This window comes from Amblyomma mixtum, chromosome 8 (genome assembly GCF_055824585.1).
Source record: "Amblyomma mixtum isolate Tamu chromosome 8, ASM5582458v1, whole genome shotgun sequence".
NCBI classification, from domain to species: Eukaryota; Metazoa; Arthropoda; class Arachnida; order Ixodida; family Ixodidae; genus Amblyomma; species Amblyomma mixtum.
Window position 1 is genome coordinate 12,891,730 of NC_143019.1, and position 22,857 is coordinate 12,914,586.

General features: G+C 46.6%; 1 protein-coding gene across 2 annotated transcripts; it reads left to right on the forward strand.

Annotated features, from left to right (window-relative positions):
* The first annotated feature begins 229 nt into the window (after positions 1 to 229).
* On the forward strand, positions 230 to 21,127 carry LOC149331376 (WD repeat-containing protein 43). 2 transcript variants are annotated; one of them, XM_089556494.1, is made up of 17 exons: positions 230 to 454; positions 907 to 1,050; positions 1,541 to 1,662; positions 2,998 to 3,115; positions 3,625 to 3,746; positions 3,981 to 4,080; positions 6,106 to 6,170; positions 6,635 to 6,806; positions 7,498 to 7,587; positions 7,899 to 8,003; positions 12,342 to 12,485; positions 15,233 to 15,351; positions 16,150 to 16,213; positions 16,871 to 16,984; positions 17,788 to 17,848; positions 18,566 to 18,621; positions 20,062 to 21,127. In XM_089556494.1, the coding sequence occupies exons 1-17, from the start codon at positions 230 to 232 to the stop codon at positions 20,212 to 20,214; spliced, it is 1,974 nt and encodes a 657-aa protein (XP_089412620.1). In that variant the 3' UTR covers positions 20,215 to 21,127. The 2 variants fall into 2 exon arrangements, with proteins under 2 accessions (XP_089412620.1, XP_089412621.1); XM_089556495.1 differs by having other exon boundaries at positions 235 to 454; positions 6,638 to 6,806.
* The last annotated feature ends 1,730 nt before the right edge of the window (positions 21,128 to 22,857 follow it).

The window sequence follows — 22,857 nt, forward strand, 5'->3', positions numbered from 1 at the left end:
CTGAAGCTACCTTATCGACCAATCCGTGTTTTCAGCCAGTCAACTTCTAAATGCCTCATTTACAATAAAACATCGTTGTCACTAAGCCCTTGTAATAATTACTGCAGAAATTATAACGTAAAAAAATTGATAAAATAAAGGCGAGCAATCTTTGTACGAAAAAAATTTTTTTGAGTGTCGTGAGTATTGGGTGCGAGGGTACACTAAACGAGAGTAACCAATCCAACGCATGCGCAATGCCTTTTTTAGGTTCACGTGTAACGAAAACATGGCGGCTCTCGCGGACCTTGTCTCCGTCAGTAGCAACGGCCAGTATTTAGCACATTCAAGCGCTGATGGGCGCTTAAAGTTATGGGATACCTCTGCCGGCACACTAAAGCAAGAGTACACGCCAAGCGCGCACCTCTCCGCAAAGTGTACATGCCTATCGTGGGGACCTGTACGGCACAACTTCGTAAGTACGGCCCGTCGGTGCGTCACACTGAAAACGTGCTTGCTCTGCAAGTAACGCCGGTAAAGGCGCCGAAGCACTAAATGTCATTTTCAACCGAGAGTTGCATTCAGTGAACAGGGGCGATCGCGGATGCATGCGGCCAGAGATTTACGTATTTGCGCAACAGCGGGTCGATTGTCACCGAAGCCATGTGCTGTCGGCGTGAGCACGGCGCCGCACACATCGGATGCCGATTGCAAGCGTTTGTGCTAAACATCCGAACGCTTGTTCACTGCATCACTCTGATTGGCATCAAAACGGGACCTCGGAAGGCGGTCGTAGCTCTTTCTTTCAGTTTCGCGTGCATTTTGCATTCCCGCACAAGCCCGGATGTTTCCAAACATCGCCACGCAGTGCATAGCTAGCATTGTTGGTGGTACTAAACTCTGCTGTCATCTTCGATTGTTTCGCAGGCGACACCCAAGAAGAAAAAGCGGCAAAAAACGAGCGATGGAGTACCCGATGCTTTATCGGAAGCCAGCCTGCTGGCGATGGGGACCGCAGAGGGAACAGTCTTGTTGTACAGCGCAGCCAAAGGAGACCTACACAGCGAGCTTGTAAGTCTGCGTGTTTGATTGTACCATTTTTATGATTTCAGGGCTACGTTAGGTGCAGTTCAGTGCCCAGAGAAATGGTGCATAGCTACCTGCACTGTGACGCTGTAGCATACATAATTTCTATTTCTTTTCCGGATTGTGTAACAGATGCTGATTGTGTGTATCATAAATTAATTCTTTTGTGAGTCACTGTGGAATCTGCGTGCAGTACTTTCCCTAATTCTGCGCAGCTGTGTCAGTCATTTTAAACTGCACTTACAGCTGTTTGCTTCTCCTAGTTTCCATTAGTCACCTCTGTTCTAACTGGCCTCATTTTTCTGCTGAATCAGTTGTGTGCTTTCGTTTAACTCGCAGATTTTCGCGGTTCCTTTCCATCTAATTGGAATGGCGCCTTTTCAGTTTCTGTTGATTGCCTTCCAACACAAGTGCACATTAGTCTCTTGTGCTGCGTACTGGGCTTTATTCAAGTTTTTGTGCTTAAATCTTTCAGACTGGTGGCCACACAGCAACCGTCAACGGTGTCTCCTGGCATGCAGAGTCAGACTCGCTGTTCAGTGTTTCTGACGACCAACACATTGTTCACTGGAGTGTTTCCTCGTGTAAAGTCAAAAGGTAGGTTGATTGTGGCACGCACTGTTGACATGCATGTCAGTTTACAACATTCACCCTTGTTTTTGAAAATCGCAATTACAAATTCACGTAAAGAATGTGCTGCCCCTTGTGAAGAATGTAAGAATGTGTGTAACCTTTTTCTACAATAGGTAGCTTAAATACCTGTTTGTTTGTAAATTCTGTTCAATTGTGCATCAGTGCAGTGTTTGTAGGCTGTGGCAGATTTGTTATGAATGTTAACTGATACATGTATAAAATGAAAGGAAGACACATATTGAAGAAAAATGTGCACAACAACATATGCAAGGTTGTAGACAAATGCCATTTTTCACGGACAAGTGGTCTGCAGACTGTGGTACCGAGCCTACCTGTTATTTTTGGCATCAATTGTAATTCAACTCGGAATTGCTGTTTCTTTTCCACCTTATTAAGAAAACAAAAAAAATTGCGCCCTTCATTTCACTTCGGCTATCTTCTGGGAAATTTTTTATTTATGCATTATTGGGGTCTAAGAAAGGCTCTTGCACGGCCTGTTGTCGTCTTGGAGTGCATTTGATCAGAACCGAACTTGTTACTCGAGCAGTTTGTTTTTGTTCGAAATATTGTATCGTCGCTGGCAAAAAATCTATAGTTGATGTGCATAGTTAGGCCAAATCCGAAATAGGTGTGCTAGCACTGTGTGGCCATTGTTTTGATTTATTTATCGTCCATCTGCCACTTTGGTCAGGCAACCTTGTGGCATCATCACGGCCTGTCAGGTGTGTGCGCATGTGTGTAAACACACAGCTGGGCAGAGTGCCCAGAACCCGATGGGCATCTTGCCACAAAATAAGCTTCAGACAAATGAACAAACACACAATGGCTGAATGCAAAGAATGGGCACTATAAGTGGTAGTGTGCTAAAAAAAAAGGGGGGGGGGAAACGGTCTTACTTGACTGCATTGGAGGTGGACAAGGAAACAGCCCTACCTTCATCCTGCAACACATTTGTGCTGAGGAAGAAAGTATAGGAGCGCAGATCTGAGAAAGAGCGGCGTGACCGTGGGATTTGTTGAGCAGGGCTTGCTCTTGTTCTTTCAACCCACCTTTGCTGTGTCTCGCAGAGAGGCTCGGCATTCTTACTTTGCATACTTCCTCTGGCATGTTGTCAGGCTGTAAAGTTTGGTTAGGCCAACAGCAGGCAGAGTTAATTACGTAACAGAACTAATTGGTTTGCTCATCAAGACTGTATCGTGTGCATGTCTGTGCTTGCACATTTCTTTTATACTTCAGCTTAATACTCCGGAGATTGTCCTGAATGCGATTGGACTCAGTGCTGTGCTCTGAATCTTGCAGCAAATGGAAGGCCGACCGTCACAGCGTCTACGCCGTTGCCGCCGTCGATGCCAACACAGTGCTGTCGGCCAGTAGCAGCATAAAGTGGTGGAATGTAGAAACAAAAACTGTTGTCATGGTGGGTACCGCCTTTCATATGCACAGTTCAGTGGCTTTGCTGCATGCAGTAGGCTGGCACGCGCTGTGAGGCACCAGAGATGTTCATCTCATGGGCCATCTACTGCCGCATTAGTGATTGACGAGTGCTTTAGCAGTTACCACTAATTAGGCCTTGGAAAGGCATGTTACTCTTAGTGGCAAGTTTTTGTGTGTGTGTGCACATGTGTAATGATTCCATTTCGAACATACTGATTTCCTCAAACATGGCCTAAGTATATGTGCATAGACGAAGTGAAAAGCCGCATGATAGAGACATGTTGTAGCTTTTGGTTGCAAAAAAAAACTGCTCAAGAAACTACATTAGTTCCTTACACTAAATGCGAGGCTACCCTGAACATGGCATCTCCTGCGAGAATTATACAGGAAGTCGTGAAGACTGTAGTCTTTTTTTTTTTTTCTGAAAGAGATGCTCTCCACAAGCGGGTTGTGATTTGCACTGTTGATGCCGTGTTCTCTTTCTCTGTGCAGAAGTTCACAGGCCATGTGACAGAAGTGAGGCAACTTTTACCTGTGTTCGTGCCAGGCAAGACCGGTGATGAGAGGACCTACTTCCTGTCGTGTGCAGTCAACGATCGGCAAGTCAGTGCGTGGTGAGTGCGATGTCCGAATGGCATGGCTGCACGCATTTTTTGGTTTTTAATATGGGAAGCTTACAGTCTAGGCTAATAAGTTGTGTATAGTAAACTTGTGTTTTACCATATATACTCAAGTAAGGGCCGCAGCTTTACCTTGGCAGCCAGTAATTCAAAATATGTTCAAAGTATGTTCTGGCTTCATTGCTAGCATTTGGTGTTCGCCGCTGAGTCGCGATTGGACATTTGCAGGCACCTCGAGAAGGGAGCCAGCACCTCGTCGCTAGCGAACTTCATGCTCTCGGACGAAGCCGTGCACATAGGGGTCTCGGGTGCATCCGGGAATGGGAAGGTACGTGGACATCACCTCGTTCCCGCCTCTGTCTGCCGCGACGTGTGGCTGCTGGCGCTTTCATGTGAGGCAGGTGGCATGGATGGCTCGGTAGAATGCCTCAACGACGAAGGATCCGGTGGGTGAAAAGGGGCGAAAACTGTGGAGCTGCTGTGGTCGCTTTCACGAGGCCACACCTGCTGCAGCAGCAGCAAAGCCCTGAAGTACCGTAAAAACCCGCGTATGATACGAACCCGAATGTAATACGAGGTGAAGTTTTAGAGACCCGAAATGGGAAAAAAAAGTTTTAGCCGCGTATAATACGAGTGACGCGAGCTCATAAAAGACATTTATTCAAATCGCATCCCACACTCCACTTCAATCACTTTCTTCTTCAGTAGTGCTTTCTTCGGACATTTCTTTGTCCGGCAAATCATCCCAAATGTACTCATCTTCCGTGCCATCGAGGGCGTTCAAGATGCCGCGCTTCTTAAGCCCGCTTCAGCCGCCCGGTTGGCGTCACTGCAGGCTCACCTGAGCGCATCCACTCTGCGTAGCACCGCTTGACTGCATCATTGAACGGTTTGTTTACACAACCATCAAGGGGCCGCGAAAGCTTTGTCGCGTTCCGCTGCACGCAAAAAGGGCTTCTTTCTGTCGTGACCATCCACGAATGCTTCCTTCAATGACACCAAACTGCCTCCCAACCGCACCATTGCCAATGTTCTCCACAGCTAAAATCACTTTTCACTTGAAAGCAGCCGGGTACTGTTTTCGAGACCCTGACGTCGTGCTCCCCAAAACAATATCCACTTCACGAAGCATGCCTTACATGCTAGCATGTGCGTTGTCAACAGGCACATGGCACATCCCCCTGGCGCACCCAACGGATCAACAAAGAAACGACGTCGTGACGTAGTTTGTCGAGAGTAACGAAGCCAAGCCATAGCCACGCCGCAAAAACGAAACCAAAACTTCGAGCAACTTCGAAAATTTTTGTTCGGATCCGCAAATAGTACGAGGCGGAAATTTAGGACGCTAAATATGGGGAAAAAACCTCGTATTATACGCGGGTTTTTACAGTAATGAGAAACATGTGGGCTCTAAGAACAAAAAATGTGCAGCCATTTGCTCTGTGTTTGAGAGGGAATCTTAAATTTACAATTTCCATTTCTGAGCATGAATTTTGGGATCTCTTACGACATTTTTCTGGGGTGCAGTTATTACAAACATTCACGATGTGCTGGATGCTTTATGCCTGACACCAAGCTTTGTTTGTGAGTGGGCTGTGCTATAACCCTAAGGTCCTGTACCAAAAGATGTGGTTTCGACTTTATGATTTTCCTGCTGTCCAAAAGCATTCGTACTTGACGTAAGCCCTCCAGCGAAGGGCCCATAACACACTTTTATAAAACGTAGCTGCACTTGCATGGCAAGCGTGCGCTAGAGCAAACATGCAGTTCCCAGGCCTCTGACGTACACGCACGAAAAAAAGATTTCTGGTTGCTGACGTGAGGGGCATTCCTTGTCTGTAGAGTGGCACAGATCAATCGTGCACGTTAAAACCACTCCCAGATTTCTCATTTCCTGGAGTGAAGAAAGAACGGGGGTAATTCCCACTGCGAAAGAAGGGACGATACTACTTCTACAGACCGTACAAACATTACCAGCCACAGCTACCACATTGTTGGGACTGACATGCCCCCTTTATAAAGGACCCCACCGCGGTGGCTCAGTGGTTACGGCGCTCGGCTGCTGGCCCGAAAGATGCGGGTTCGATCCCGGCCGCGGTGGCTGAATTTTGATGGAGGCGAAATTCTAGAGGCCCGTGTGCTGTGTGATGTCAGTGCACGTTAAAGAACCCCAGGTGGTCGAAATTTCCGGAGCCCTTTACTACGGCGTCCCTCATAGCCTCAGTTGCTTTGGGACGTTAAACCCCAATAAACCAAACCCTTTGTAAAGGCTGGCACACTCAAGTAGGCAGGGTTTCTTCCGAGTTGTTTCTGTTTTGCTTTCCTCAAATGTTTTGCCATCGTCTTTTTGCAGATGATGTACCTCTCCGCATTGACCAAGTCCGGCACTCTGCACATATTCGAGCTGCAGCTAAATGGGTAAGCTGCAGTGAGCTCCTCTCCAACGGTGCATTTCAAGCCCCTCTCATAAACTGCAGGCTTGTGTAATGCTGTGTGATGTCGAGACTGGAACATTTTATCTGCATTTGAGTGAGTTGCGGAGCACAAAAATGTCCGTCAAGATATATTCTTCAATAGGAAAGCACTAGTACTAGTTGCTGGTAACCGGAAGTGCCTGTTAGTAGGTGCTCAGCGAAAACGTTGCCTGTTCTGCAAACGTTGAGGTTGTTTACGCAATGCCTCATGACCTCGAGCGTACCAGAAGCTTGGAAAAACGCTAAAATTATCTTAAATCATAAGAAAGGAGACGTCAAGGACTTAAAAAATTGCAGACTGATCAGCGACTGAGCTATGTGGGAGGCAGAATAAGGTTCACGTTTTGTCACAGTGCACAGCATCAAACGTGGCCCCCGCGTCTCCCCTGCATTTTTTTTTCCACACAGAAGGTGTAAGACGCCCCTGCAGCCCAAGTTCACCGTCCAGGTCGTCACGGAGAGCCAGAACGGCCGGGCGCCCAAGCCGCAACCCATCCCCATCCTGGCGGCCGCTTTCAGCCACGACGACTACCTCCTGCTCTGCTACAACAGCTTCCTCAGGCCCAGCTTCGAGCGTCTGGTCAGTGCCAGGCTATTATGTTGCTTCTGGCTCCATGTTCTGACACTGAAGAAAGCCTGCACCTTTCGTTGTGTCTGCATTGTGTGTTACTAGAGTGGGCACCAGCAATGTTACGCACCATGTGTCTAATGCTTGTGAATATTCGTGTTTTGTACAGTATACTGTATGCTTGAAAAAATTGATGATAATGGGGCTACGTGCTGGGCAGTAGACCTTTACATGGCAATATACGGTAACTACAAAGTTTTTCCAATATAGTTAGCGCATTCCTGAAACAAAATTTTTTGACCTTGGTCCATTTTTCTTGCTCTGGTTGGTCAATCTGAATATTTTTCGCGGTCCCAATGACTTCGGATTAACGAGGTTTTACTGTATGATGGTTCAGTATACAGGGACCACTCTCAGAAGTGATGATGGACTGCTTTATTACTTCTCTTTCGGTTCGCTATTTTTTGCATTTTTACGTTGACGCTTGGATGGTTGCGTTCAAATTTCATTTGAAACCGACAGCACAAGGAACGGGACAGTGCATTTTCTTGGAATGGTGCGTGAATGTCAAGGAAGGCTAACCTGCGGCCTTACTTCGGTGTTTACAGAGCCTGCTTCCCTAGTTTCCGTGCCGACTGCTTCCGTCTTTTGATAGAGGTGAAACCGAGGCAGGCACATTGAAAAGCCCTGGTTGTCATTGCAGAACATTGCATCGGAACTCCTGGAGCAGACGTGGCTGGTGCGGCAGGTCCAGCCTCCAGTCTCCTCCACTGTGGAAGACGGCGTCTCCTTGGTGAGTGCTATTGCTGGGGGGGGGGGGGGCAAGGTGTCAATTGGAAGTGAAGCCTGCACCTGCCTAGTGGTCGATCACACAGGACAGGCTTGGCTGAAGTACAGTTTTGAGTCTTTCTGGAAAATTCTGTCGAGTGTCTTCAGCGATGATTATAGCAGTATTTCTCATGCAGTGTTCAAGGCCATTGAGGTCGTTTGATTTTGCATCACATTGGTGTACTGCACATTCGTTGGTTGGCAGACATTGTGAACCTCGAAAAGTCTTGACCTGTTGCAGTTTCTTAATCGCGTGGTGCATGTGATCTCACCCAGGTCAAGCAGCCAGTGGTGCCCTCGAGGGAGGTGACATCGTTGGCGCCCGGCCACCTTGCCCCCAGCATACGAGGGCGCAAGAAGGACTCCGACTCCGTCGACCAGGTGGGCAGCACTTGATGCTTCGCATGTTCTTTCTTGCTCCTTGTGGCGAGGGGCAACACTATAAACTCATTGCTGCTGGAGCTGGCAAATCCCTGAGTGTGCGGTGGTCTAGTTTCAATTTCTTTTTCGAGGAGATATTGCGCGTATCATCAGCGTCAACTGAAACACAGGCTGACCAAAACGTGAGCACATGTATGCAGGAATATTAGGTCCCACAGAAGAAATACAGGCTGGGTTCTTTAAAGGGTCCCTGAAAAGGGTGTTTGAGGTTGCCTATAATACGCTTGCATTATGTAGAGTACAGGCCACCGAGTGGTCATGCTGCATACAGGACCTCAAAAGCGAACCGATTATTTACAAAATATTTTTTAAATTCGCGCTTCCATGCCTTGCGGCGACCTGCGGTGTTGAGCTTTCGCCCGAATCCACAGCACAACATGCAGCTCTTGGCATGTGACTGCGGATAACTCAGCTTCTGCAAAATGCACCAGGAAAATTCTTGCTGGAGGATATTTGTGAAGCGACGTCCGTTAACATCCTAGGCATACAGCAACTTTATTGAGAGCCCCTTTCAGAGCCCCTTTAAACCCCCAACAGGCACTTTTATATACACTGGTCTGTGCACTGTACAAGTGAAAATTAGGTGCACTAGTGTTCATTCTTTTTCAGCTAAAAACTTCTCACTGTTGCAGTCTTCATTTTCATTGTCTTGTTCGTATTTCATTTGAATGCTGGCATTGCATCTCATGTCTAAGATAGAGCTCTCCATGTGTTCAGAGTGGCAGAAAGTAAAACATACCGTATTTACTCGCGTAATGAACCCACCTTTTTTCCACATAGATTGACATAAATTTAGGGGGTGGGTTCATTACGCGGGAAAAAATTTTTCGAAATTTTTGAGAAGGTCGAAATTTCATGTCACATTAAGGAAAATCGCGGTCACAACCTTACCTTTATAGTACAAACACGTACGCGATGAATGTGAATAAAAATACATTTTTATTCACAAGCCTCTGGCTACTTAAGACCTCACTCGGTCTCGCTATCTGAGGAGTCACTTCGACTAATGTCGCTTGCCACATCGTCAGCATCGGCGTCGGCCCACAGTGCGTCGTCTTCAGTGCCGTCAAGGCTGTTTGAGATGCCGGTCTTTTTGAAGCTGTGGATGATGACCTCAGTGGATATCATGCTCCACGCTTCTAGGACCCATCGGCACAGCATGTCGATGGTGGGCCTCCTGATCTTGCCTGCGGGAGTCAGGTCGTGGTTCCCCGCGGCCATCCACTCAGCATAGAGCCGCCGCACGTTGTCCTTGAAGGGCTTATTCACTGACACATCAAGGGGCTGCAGCAGTGATGTAAGGCCACCTGGGATGACAGCGAGGTCCGTGCGCAACTCGGTCATTCGGCGGCGGACATTTTTTTCGAGATGACCGCGGAAGCTGTCGAGAACGAGCAGCGATGGCAGAAGCAGTGCTCCGGGCCGCCGTCCCCAGACTGTTTTCAGCCAGTCGGACATCAGATCAGCCGACATCCACCCCTTCTCATGTGCGCGAACGTGGATACCAGCCGGAAGAGCTCCCTTTGGCAGAGTTTTTCTCTTGAAGATAACGAACGGAGGCAGCTTCCTGCCGTCCGCTGTTATCGCCAACATCACGGTACACCGCTGCTTCTCAGCGCCCGTCGTCTTCACCAGCACACTTTTAGAACCTTTGGTATCGACCGTGCTGTTTCTTGGCATGTCGAAGCAGATAGGCGTCTGGTCCGCGTTCCCGATCTGCGAGAGCAGAAACTTTTTCTCCTCACGGACACGAATAACAAAGCGGTGGAAATCACGCACTTTGTCGTCGCAATCCGCCGGCAGCCGTTGGCATAACGTTGTGCGCCTTCTGAGGCACAGCCCGTTCCGTCGCATGAAACGCGTCGTCCAGCCAAAACTGGCCTTAAATTCATTTGCGGGAATGCCATGGCCTCTTGCAGTGGCCCGCGCGTGATTCTGTATGAGCTCATGGGACACGGCACATCCTTCATTGCGGAGCCGCTTGACATAATTCAAGACTTCTTCTTCCACGCGAGGAAACTTGCCCTGCTTCGGCCCTCGAAAGGCGCGGCGATCTTTCTTCGTCGCTCTCAGTTCGTCCTGCTGGTTCCTCCAGTAGCGCACACGCACGGGGTCCACACTGAAATGCCGTCCAGCCGCACGGTTTCCATGCTCTAAGGCATGCTCCACAACCTTGAGTTTGAAAGCTGCCGTGTAACTAGCGTAACGCCCCATCACACAACGCACAGCACGCACGAAATAACACCAAGGCCGTACACAACGCACAGCAAATGCAGAGGACGCACGAAATAACGCCAAGGCCGTAGCGCGCACTCAACTCCAACAGCAACAAAGCGAAGTGCTAGCGAAATGGCGACCAGCGCCGTTGAAGTGCGTTTGTCTTTACTTCGCACTGCCGCCGCCGCGCAGGCATGGCGCTATAAGCAGAGGTTTCGTTTTCGATTTCATGGAAGCCACTCGGCAACGTGCACGATCATCATCATCGCTATAAGAAAACGATGAATTAGAAAAGTTTGACAAACTGGGTCTTGAAATACAAAGAAAAAATAATAGCGTAAATAGAATAGCGTAATGGAAGCTGCGTCACCCCATTTCAATGACGATGCTCCAGTAAATCCCTTTTGCGCATCCGCCAACGAAGCACGCAGTCGATGCCCGCGTTGTTCGTGTCGCCGGTGCTCAGCATCATTCGCTTCAAAAGATGCTTATCACGGTGCGATCTGACAATTTTATGGTCGTCGACAGCGCCGGTCATTTCCGCCAAGATAACTCGAAGATGCACACACACACGACGCATGGACCCCCAGGGCGGGTGCGCGTTATTTCGGCGACGGAAAAAAAAAATTCATTTCTCGTCTAAGAAAGTGGGGGGTGGGTTCATTACGCGAGTGGGTTCATTACGCGAGTAAATACGGTATTTTACCTGGTTTCATCTGTAGCAAATGATGTCGTGCCCCCCCCCCCCCCCCTTTTTTTTTATAAAGCTGCACATTCTCTGGGCACTTGCATTGCGCTGCATTTTGCTGATAGAGAGGCTTGCTTGCAAAGATACTACTAGCCCTGCATTCGGCCTGTTGCATTGAGCTTGCCAGGCCACATGGAGACTGGAAACTCCTTAGAAAGTTCTGCTGGTATCAGAAGTCAAGGGGGGTGGAAAGAAGGTAAATTTCTGGTGAGAATGATGCTGAGTGTCGGTGATCGATCCAACTCCACGTCTACTGTAGGATGGTGTAGATTGATGCTGAGCCTAATTTTTACTCATAGAATCAGCTGTATTGTGTTAGCACAGAGGAGCTCACTGGGAACTTCTGCCAAGGATGTGAGTCACATCTCAGTACTAGTGTCATGTCAATGCAGGAGGAATGGCGCACTCTGACAAAATTCTTTTCGCATCTTACCACGGCCAATTTGTCGTCGTGTTTTGCCTGCTTTTACAGAGTTTTAACTCTTCGTGCATGTTCCGCGAAGTTCGCTGCAACATGACTGAAATCAGCAGTTGTATGTGACCAGCTAGGCAATTTTTTAAGGGGGGACACTGGTCTTTTGAGACCAAAAAATGACCAAAAGATCGATTTTTAAAAACTGACATTTGTGGAATCTACAGCGATTATTTTCCAACTGTACCAATTTTTTCCTTCAAGAAATCAGCATTTTGACCATAATATTAAATTCAGATCATCCGTGTGGGCTGAATTTATGCAGGCGCAGACAATTTAATGACATGAAAATTTTGGATATCTGGCTGTCTTAGTATGTGGATATCTCAATATCTAGGACAGTCAAAGATGTCATATTGTTTGCTAAGGGAAGCTGAAAGCACAGTGTGTGCAATAATCGAAGCAGGTTTCTTTAATCACACTTCAAAAATTTATAATTTCGCAAAGTTTATCGATGTATTACATTCACACCTTGAACATTGATATTCCAAGTGCTGTAAAATTACTAATGAGGGTAAAATGGAAAAATGGTTTTGATTATTGCACTCTTTACTCACCATACTATGTAGCCATGGATTTAAAATTATTTTTTATTGGGCAGTTTTTTTTGCACCCAGCTACTGATGAATGACTAATTAACATTAATTATCTTGGAAACCGACTAATTTATGAGGAAAGTAATTTCATTGTTGAAATCAGTGTAAAAAACTGAGCAAGGTGGTTCAGTTTCATTAGGATTGGACTAAAAATAAGGAAAATAGGTCTAAGACCAGTGGAGTGGCTGAATTGGGATATGACAAATGGTAAATGGGCATGTGTTGCTCTTTCTTCCTTCCACTAGCTCCCCATGGAGGAGCGCCTGCAGGCCATCGACACAGCAGCCATCACGCGGGCAACGGGGGACAGGCGGGAGCCCCCACGGGTCGACAACCTGTCCCAGCTGTTGCTTCAGGGCTTGCAGAGCAACGACGCCAAGCTGCTCAATGTGAGTGTCCCAAGTATCTTCTTGGCTCTAGCAAAAGAAAGGGTGGAGTAGTGGGTTAAAAGGAACATATCCTAACACCAACCGAGTCCTAATTTTTGCTTCTTCAAGCAGTCGGAATCATATTTCAGCCAGGAAATAGCGTGTGGTTCAGTCACTGAGAGGGTGTGCGTGTTGTGTGGTTGGGTGGGGCAACTTTATTTAGCTAGAGGATTCGAGGCCCGCGGTCCTCCTGGGTCTCCGCACGACCCCACTCACGGTCTAAACATTCGTGTGGGCTATTTGTCGTCGAGAATCGCAGGCTGCTGCCCTTTAGGCTCAAGGCTGCCTATGTTGAGGCAGTATAGACCTCCTCCATGTTTGCAAACAAGCGAGGTGGCGCTGCAGTCGCTGCAGGCTCGCGGTAGGCAAGAGGCCAGGGAGTGCCGTCGAGTTGAGGTGGCGCAGCGCCTGTTTTCAAGGCTTGTAGGCGCGTTTTGAGTTTCTGAGAATCATAGCAATGGTTGACGCTTTCAACTTTGTATTCCTCGAAGTACACAGACTCGCATTGGCCATGTACGGCGTATTTCGCCACAGTGTATTGTACCTAGGCATTGAATAAAATGATAAGTTTTTGACACTCTACACCAGCCTGAATAATTTTACCTCAGGACAGTAGTGAGGTAAGCACTGGCGTTTTTTCGGCAGAGCCGACGTGCGCTCACCATCTGTTGACACACGTGTCGCGCAGTGCAAAAAGTGGGGACAGGGTCGATCGTGTCCCGATCTCATATGGCTCGCGTAACCGCTGTTCTTAGCCGTCAGATCAGGCACCAGCCAGGCCGACTTCTCCCCTTCTTAAACTGGTCGATTTAGTGAAAAGTTTGAATTCCTGAAATTATATTCTTTCCTAGCCCTGGGTCTTTGGTTTTGTGATGAAAAAATATAGCAAAATATTCAGTAGAAATTCATAAAATTACGGTTTTTTGATCTGTGGTCGTAAAAAATTGTGAGGTAAGGGGGTTTCTGATGGTCCTTGCACGTCGCGAATTCTGCGGGTTTCCGACGGCGGAGTACCACAATGGTAGCATCACTACGAAGAGGGATCAGAGGTTTCGTTGATTTCAGTGCCGCATTTCTTTGACCAAAGCGAAAGCGTAGAGGCCATAACAAGGGAGTGAACTTATAGGTTTGTTTTTTGATCTACCACATTTTCAGTGATTGGCATCCCTCCCCCCTTCATAAATTTGTAAATAATGGAAATAGAATGATTATATTTGTCGCGAACGGTTCCGGATACGTAGAGAAGTGCAATAAATGTCCCGATGTTTTTCCTAGAGGAGCAGTAGTATGTTAGTTATTTTTATAACAAAAGTTTTCATGTGACTAAGCAAGCATAAGTACTGATAATCAAATAAAAAAAGAAGTAATACCGCCATCATAGAGAACAGGGCTTTGGGGACATGCTGGCATAAAAACTTTCCGCACTTTATACTTAATTATTCAAGACCCGGGGTGACTTGACGAGGGTGTTAATTGTAATTACCGAAGAACTGTACCAGGTATAGCTGAAAATAAAACGCATTACTAAAATTACCAGAGCAATTTCATATTTGCACCAAATTTGGTTACATATATCATGCATCAATAAAGAAAAAACTTTTCATTGCCTCATCCCCTGTAAATCTCGCTACGTGCTCTTTTGGTAGCCCGCCTGCGGTTGCTTCTTTCCAAACAGGCTTCGCGATGATGTACTACTTCATGAAGCAACTTATGATACATACATGATGCAATGAAAAGGATGTGGTTTTTAGCACACTTAAAGTACGCGGTTCGAAGCATGCCAACGTGACCGCGCAAGATTTTCACAACTTACCTGACTGCTTTCTACTAGAATCAAGTGATCATGTCGGTCATGTTAAGAAATAGTTTCAAGAATATAGTAAATGCCCTAAAACGCGCCATTATATTTTCGTATAACTTCTACACACGTTAAAACATGATGTGCTATCAACAAAATAACGCACTCGTTGATGGTGAATGACCTTGCCGGCGCCCGTGCACACCAGCGCTGGGTGATAAGTACGTGCGCAGCTACATGATTTTTTTTTTCCTTGCGCAGTTTTAAGCGTACCATGCTGTTGTTCATTTGAATGAGCGCAAAAATTTCCCTGCTATGAAGTACGTTGACTGGCAGCGCCTGTCGACACCCAGACTTCGCGCTTTTACTACCGCGGCCCATTTCCTAATGCGGTATTTACATGCGAGAAACCTATTAAGGCTAATCTAATTTTCCGTTTTATGATACTACGTGGATAAACAACGACACAGCTGGTCAGTACATGCTACTTCTGCAGTGCGTAGCCACGATGCAGCCGCCGGTAGCTGCGGCAGCTGCGGTAGGCACGGGCAGGCGGAACCTGTTTTGCCTACCACGCGAAAGTCGCTACTGACATCAGCGCCACCGCATCTCCGTGACGTCGCGGGGTGAAGGAGGTCTATACATGGGGCTGCCTGTAGCTTTTACTGGCAGGATTACCTTCGCCATTACAGTAGGTGTTTGCAGCAAACAAAATGGATCTTTGTTCTGCTTGTTGAGGTGAGATGCTCCTGTTCGTAGCAACAGGAGAGATCTGCTGCATGTGCTCATAAACATGTTAAGCAAGTTTACGTGGTCCCTCCTGCGAGGCGTGCAGGGCTCGTAAGTGGACCAGAAGTTCGAGCCCTTCCTTGTATCTCACAGTGTGTTTTGCTGGCACTGCCCTTTGCAGAGTGTGCTTCAGCGGACGGACGAGACGCTGCTGAGGAACACGGTGCAGCGGCTACCGGTCTCCAGCATCCTGTCGCTGCTGAAGGAGCTGCACAAGCGGATGCACAGTAGAGGATCAGGGTCAGTGCTTGTCTGCACACTTGGGGGGGGGGGAGGGGGGGGGGGGGGGCAAACACTGCTTTGACAGCGGGCGATGTTTTTACTTCTCCCTTGGTTTCATTCAACTCGGTTTTAGTGTCTCCACACAGAAAGCACTTTCCTCGTGTTTGTTAACTGGCAGCACTGCTGAGACCCACCGATAACGAACACGACAGTCATGTAGATTATTTGTTCATTGCATCTGAAGTTGGTTTCTGAAGTCAGTCGTACTCTCCTTTGGGAGCCTGTTTGAATTAACCGAAGCAAGAGTCGTAGCTCCAGGATTAGCAGGCATCTGACGCCATAGACGTGAATCGGGGTTGGCCGGAACTGAGCCATTGGTTCGGATTATTCCAATTTTTTAAAAAATGGTGGCTGAATTAACAGCTTTTTGTTCGTGCCTTTTAATGTGTGTGGACTAAAGAATTGGCTCACAAGTGCTCGCATCTCCATGCATGCTCACATCTCCTTGTGTTGCTTCACTAAATGGGGCGCCAATTGATGAGCTTTTACTGTAATCGGCTTGTGCAACCCTCTTGGATTAGCAGGGGCTTTTTCCTCTTGTTTGCAAGGCAAAAATGTGGTGTCGATAGTTTTTCGAGCTTCTCATTATTGTTGTTATCATCAACATCATAGAGGTGCCAAAAATTAACTAGCTTTGATTGTTTGAGGGCTCGAAGTTGAAAGTTAGGAACATGCTGATGCTTGTTCTAAATGGCATGTGGTGGTGTTGTAAGAAGCCCTCATCTGCAACAACTGACTGAGACCACCTATTTGCAGGGTGTACCCCTACATGAAGTGGACCAAGGCCCTGATCTCGGCACATACATGCTACCTGATGACGGTGAGTGAGTCACTGGCGTAATAAAAATGTAGGACTGCATGATTTAAGTTTGGGCTCACAACTTCAACGGGAGAAAAAATAAAGAAAGGATTCGCAAAAGCAATTGGGGAAAACGTGAACTGAGGCCCCATAATGGAAGGTTGCCGTTTCGGTTGAAGCACCCATGTTGGTGTCGGAAAAGAGCTTCAACCTTTTAACTGTTTGGTCCTAGTAATTTAGTTTCAGACCATTTGGAATGGCTAGTAGGGTAGCCAGTTTTGCTGTGCCTGGCAGCGTTTTGAATCTGCCCTCATATGAGGCTTTACGTTTTTGAGGACTCAAACATTGTGGGGGCCCTAGTAATAGGACTAAATGAAGCCACAGAAAACTGATTCCACAGTTCTACTGTTATGCTTCGTGAACACCTGACACTCGTCCAGGTGAACTGTGAGGGATGAGAAACCATAGATATGCACAGTTAAATTTTTTTAATGAGGTTGGTCTCTGCATTTGCCGACATATTTGCCTTTTCCATAACCAGGATTTATCTGAAATTTGTCTCGGCTGTGCATCTTTGCACTGCAGTTTAACCGGATGTTAAATGGCAGTTTGTTGCCCGTTCCTGTTTTTCTCCTTTGCGCTTGTGAGGCAGTTTCGATTATCTCCTCACCCTTGCAGTGCCAGGAGGCCAGCACCCTGCTTCTCCCACTGCTTGAACTACTGGAAGCTCGGACGGAGGTTTTTGAGAAAGTCTGCAAGCTAAGAGGACGAGTGGACCTCATCATGACACAGGTATGCTGCACTCTGCTTTCTCAGTGACTTCTTGCTGACAGTTGCTGCCAGTGTAGCTAACCGACTCTTATGATAGGTAGGATGACAATTGTACCCTTATTGCATTCTTTTATGTCAAGAGAACCCATAACATACATTTCAATAAGTTTCCTGCAGAAAATTTTCTTGAAAAACTTGCATAACAATTACATAAGGGCTCAAGGAATTGGTTTACATGAAACTAAATGACATATTTAGAATCGGCATTCAAAGGTACACGTTTCCTAAAGGTTTCTTAACTGGCTACATTAATAAAAAATTTCAAGCCCAGGCTCCCCCCTTAAGACGTTTTGTCTCTCTTACTTTATCTTGCATTCAAAATCTCTGATGCAGTGGAGGTGGCAAGGAATGGTTGGTGGGCCACAGGATTTTCTTTTCGTATCTTCACTGTTTGCATTGTGCACTTAGTCCATAGTCTGGCAGATGCAGAATAGGAAGCAGTTTGGTTCTGCAGTTTTTGTAGTTTACATGCATTAGTTCTGTGGGGAGAGATTATAGCACAGTGAAAGCATAACGGGATAGAGAGCACAGGCTCATCGAAGGTTGGGTGTCAAGTGCGAGTGATTCTTTTGTTCTGCTGGTTTTGTGTTCATTCTTATAAGTGTGCCTGTGAAATCTGCAATCTTGCAAGGCTATCTTTGTGTCATCTCGCATAGAATAGATGTTGATTCATGAAGCAAGCATGTGCATGCAGCATGCTAATTTCGTTACTTTCTCCCTTCTTGACGAGAAGAAACAAGTTGTGTATCTACTTTGACCTGCAGGTTGCAGCAAGGCATCGGGAGACGGAACTGCCCTCCGAACCACTGTGTGTCATTCAAGATGGTAGGTTTCTCTTCTTTTGCATCTAGCGTTGAAGCAGTAATAAAGAATGCCAATGAATTCTTCAGTAATAAGAGGATAGCAATTGCTGCAGTAACAGAGCCTTAAAAAAAAAATAATAATTAATGCGCTAGTGCTAGCATGGTGGAAGCAGCAGCAAAAGAGGTTTGCAACAGTCTAAAGAAGAGGTGTTTCAACATCATTTTTACCTGAGAGAAATGTCTCTAGGCCTGTGCACAAACATTCAGTCCTGATGAGATAGATGGTCAGGCAATTCTACTGTGAGTGGTACATCAGATCAGCCGTAACAAAAAACCCCTATGCTGTTGGGGGAAACATCATTTCAGGGACCAGAAAGGTGTACGAGATCGGTGTAATAAATCTGCCTATATACCAGGTTGCTGGCAGTAAAATTGGCGAGATTGGAGTTTCTGAAGGAGTGCCTTTATGATGAAGGGCATCCAAATCCGTTGACCGGGTTGTGGAGGCCAGCCAAATACAGTCGACTGCCAATAATTTGAACTCGAAGGGGACTGAGAACTGGTTCGAATCATATGGTGTGCTAATTAGGGGGAGTCGTTTTAATACATTTCACATTTATGGGGCCAAAGCAATCTGAGTAAACCAGTGGTTCGAGCTCGAGTTGAGGGTACATGACAGTTGCCTATACACGTCTCATTCTTGTTGATCCATAATCCCTCACTTGCCCTTTATTTGCAGAGTCATCTGATGATGAAGACATGGACGTCGACCAGGAAAGTTCTGAAGGCGAAGAGGTTTGTTTTGTTTCATTTCTTTTTGTGTATGTTTGTCCTGTGAGCTTTTGAAGTGAGACCGATGATTACCAACCCGTTGAAGAAAGGTGTAATCAAAGTCGAATCATCTATAGTCATTGGTCATCTGTTTCGGAGTGTAAATTGAGCTGCACCAAGGATTATTCACATTTCAATCACACTTTACTGCAATCACGCTGTCAGGAATGTGAACAGAGCTCCATTCCTAAATGCCAAGGGCTTCCTCTGTGTCTTTGCCAGTGAGACGCAACAGCTGTTGCCCGCCTATCATGGCTTGCATGGGCAACAATGTACCATGCAAATTGTGCTTCAGAAAGGATGTTTCGGCGGTCGCTTGCCTTGCCAGTCATACCTCGGCTCTGCTGTCTCAGAAGTACTCCCGCGGGGTCGCAAACATGATGTAACCTACCTCGGTCACTGCACTCTCGCACGCCTGGGACGGTGGATAATACAGATTTTGCGCCCAGCTCTTTGAAGGCAAATGACAGTGTTCCACAGTACTCATGGTGTTGCTTGCTCCTGCTCTTCTTCTTTATATATTCCATTCATCAACTTAATTCTTCAGTTCTGTTATATAGCTTTAGCTAACAGCTATGAGCTTGATGTAATTTTCTCTATTGCTTTTTCTTGGTTTGCAAAATGCTTGGCTGGCATTGTTTCTTTATTGATGTCCCTCAATTTCTTCTATTTAAGGGGGGAAGCTGGTCTTAGAAAAAAATTTTTGTTAATTAAGTCACAATAATGGAAACTTCAAGAAACATGTATTTTTGCGTGCTGATTCCAAATATATAATTTGATTTTATGTAAAACAGGTCCTTGTGGACTTATATAATATGTTATGTAACTTTTTACCGAGAGCTTTCAGTAAATTTTGCTGCAGGAAACTTGCTAGGATGCATGCCATTGGCTTGTCTTGACATCAAACTATGCAGTAAGGGCAAAATTATTATCCTGCCTTTCGTAGAAGTTGAGTTACAGGGTTTTGAATTTGCCACTTCACAAATGGGAAAAAACTGATGATTTCAAAATACTATAACTCACCTTCTATAGCATGCAGGATGATAATTTTACCCTTATTACATAGCTTGATGTCAAGAGAAACCAACGGCATGCAAACTAGCAAATTCCTTGCAACCCCTTGGCAAAAGTTACCTAACATATTGCATAACTGTGCAAGGACTTGTACATAAAATTAATTTACATTTTTGGAATCAGCACACAAAAATGCATATCCCCCGAAGATTTCATAGTTGTGACTTCATTAATAAAAATTTATTTCTAAGACTCTCTTCCCCCCTTAACTTAAGCAAATGACTGAGTACCACTATCTATGTAACTTCTTATTTGTCTGTTATATAGATAGTTGTAGTGATTTTGACTCGGACCTTGAATGAATTCTTAAAATGAATTATCGTTTTTCAGAAAAACATCTGGGAGTTGTCTGAAGAAGAAGGGAGCCGAAGTGAAGCGGGCGAACGTTCAGGTGCCGAAGACGAAGATGATGACGACAACGACGGGGGAGATTCGGCCATAGAGAACAGTGAAGACGAATTGGACGATTCGGACTCTGCATAACAGTAACACTTACCGTGCCATATGGGCGAAGGGAGAACAACCGTTCATGTGCATCCCGCAGTTTTCGCACCCTCTCTCAGATGGGAAGCACTCTCCACAGGTGTCCGGGGCTACCATACAAAACCACGCACATAGTCCGGCCCCTCGGAGGCAGCGTCGGAAGTTTTACTTGCGGAGCGGTGTAAAGCACAGTGCAGGTGATTGCACTGAAGGCGGATGGACTTTTCACAGGTGGCTGCTTCAGTAGCTGGTGCTGGAGGCTCTGTCACCTTTGCACTTGTTGGTGGCAACCAAAAGTTTTGTAGAAGCCAGTTTGTACATACTGGTTGACCTCTTTCCTGTTTTGTTTTTTTAAATGCTTGGAGCTGCCTTGGGTCTTTTGGCATTGCCTTAATTATGCAAGCTTTGCTGTACATTGTGGAGGCTGTGTGCAGTCTCATATCTGCTTGCCGTTTTTTCCCTAAAGGGAAAAAAAAGAAAACAACAATGGGAAACTCCTATACCCGCTAGCAGAACTTGACGGGCCGGAAGGATATTGAAATATGCCCTCGTGTACTCCTTGATGGGGCAGTGCCTGACACAAAGACCTGTGCTGCGTCATCAGGGAGTGTACAGAGCATCGTGTCATATGTTCATTCTGCCCGCTTAGTTTTGCACGCAGGTGCTAAAAACTGGCACGAGGACATCGGGCGGGGGAACTCTAATGTTTTGCGGCCACCCAGGTGGAATAATGCTTCCAATTGCGGCGTTTTTGTTTGCCTGATCAAAAGAAGAGCAAGTGAATCGCTGGTTGTCAAGCACTGATAAGGAGTGGGGGTGTGCTATGTATAGAGCAAATGCTGTATAAAAATGTTGATTGAAGACATGAACCATGAAGGTCTTTGTGCACATTAAAGACAACTCTTCATTGTCACTTGTTCTCTTTTAAATTCATTGCCATTGTTTCGTGTCATCACGTTGTTGCACTGATTTGTTGCAGCAACAAATTGGCCATCTGGATGATGGTGCGCATTGCCATTCTAGGAAATTGAAGTAGATGCGATTCTAGGAAAGTAAAGTAGGTTACGTTTTTTTTTCTGCTCGACCTCTAAGCTGTCATTGTTGCCTTGCCTGCAAGACGAATGTACTGAATTGTTCGGAACCTGGCAGATGCACATTGAAAAGTGCCTCGTGTATTGGAAATGGAAATGCAACTGACCAGTTGGTTGTGCACTGACGAGGAACTACAGGGTGAAACAGTGTACATGCTAGTGGTACAAATGCATTTCTCGCAATAAAAAATAAATTGAGCTGGGGTTTAGCATCGCTAAGCAAGAATATGTCCGAAAACAGGTTTTTGCAGGTAGACACCACTGCCACATACCTGGAAGTGCTGTTGAGGTGTCCACTGACCCAGGGAACCTGTTAAGTGCCTTTCCCTAAAATCAAGGGAGTCTGCAATGTTGTAAACGCCAGTGAACCCATAGAACGCAGGTGGCCTATTGAAATTGAAAGTGAGTTATTGGGGAAATGGTGCAGCAATTGTTGACACCGGAACCGCGCCCTAAGAGGTGCCGTAGTGGAGGGTTCCGGAATAATTTCGACGGCCTGGGGATGTTTAACGCACTGACATCGCACAGCACACGGACGCCTTTACGTTTCAACTCCATCGAAACGCGGTCGGGATCAAAACAGGATACTCCGGCTCAATAGCCGAGCGCGCTAACCACTGAGCCACCGCAGCGGGTCAAGGCCTATTGCTCCAGTGTCGCGTTTCTGCTAAAACGGCGCGCATCTCTGTCGCTACCGCCACGTAGCTCAAAGAGCGATTGAGGTGTCCACCGACCCAGCTGGTAAGCCAGTCCTGCGCGTTTCCTTTCGTGACTTGCGCAGAGATTGAAGTTGATGACGACGTGCAATGCACAGCACCAGTGTGTGATGGGCTGCGGCGATAGCATAGTGCTCTCGTGCAGTGGCCAGCGAAGCTGATCTGTCGGTGCCGTCGTGGGTTCAGGCAAGCCAAGGTCATCGGCGCCGCAATTTAACCTTCGTGGAGGTGTGGTAGCCACGGGACATACCACGTCACTAGCCGCAGCTGCAACCGCGCGCCGCCGCCTTGACAGCTCTGGCCTCGTGACTCGCCGTTTACTTGGACGGCGCCGCTCTCGCGGTATTGCATTTGCATTGCAGTTCTTGCTATGGACGGAGCGAGTCGGCCGAAGCGTCTACGTCGTCGGGACGATTTCGCTAAACTTATTTCTGCAGGTATCTAAGACTGAAAGGCTTAGACAAACCTCGCGTTTTTCAGGATTTATATAGCGTAAAAAAGCATGCGTAAAAAGTGTGTTGGGTTCCCTTCTCGTGTGTGCCTTTTCGCGACATATCTTCTCGTCAATATCTCTACGTGGCTGAATACGAAGCAAGCAGTATTTCGGGACAACGCTCGCGTCGGGCCGGCTGGCCATGAAATCATTTCATCGCCATCTGTCGTGTCCTGTTCTTCCGGCTTGCTGGCGTCGTGCATCGTTTGTTACGTGGGTTTGGAATCATGGTACGATATGTACTATCGGCAGGCAGAGTAAGTCCACGGAGGCGGATTTAAAATTATTTCTGGAGGCTTGGCATAACAGTGATGGGTTTATTTATTCGGTATATACTATAGGA

What these genes read in the sequence shown, in the direction of transcription:
- LOC149331376 (XM_089556494.1), top strand. Translation starts at nt 230, where the DNA reads ATGCGCAATGCCTTTTTTAGGTTCACGTGTAACGAAAACATGGCGGCT. An exon ending in TCCTCGTGTAAAGTCAAAAG is followed by an intron (nt 1,663 to 2,997) that starts GTAGGTTGATTG and finishes TGAATCTTGCAG; the next exon opens with CAAATGGAAGGCCGACCGTC. An exon ending in GGCCCAGCTTCGAGCGTCTG is followed by an intron (nt 6,807 to 7,497) that starts GTCAGTGCCAGG and finishes TTGTCATTGCAG; the next exon opens with AACATTGCATCGGAACTCCT.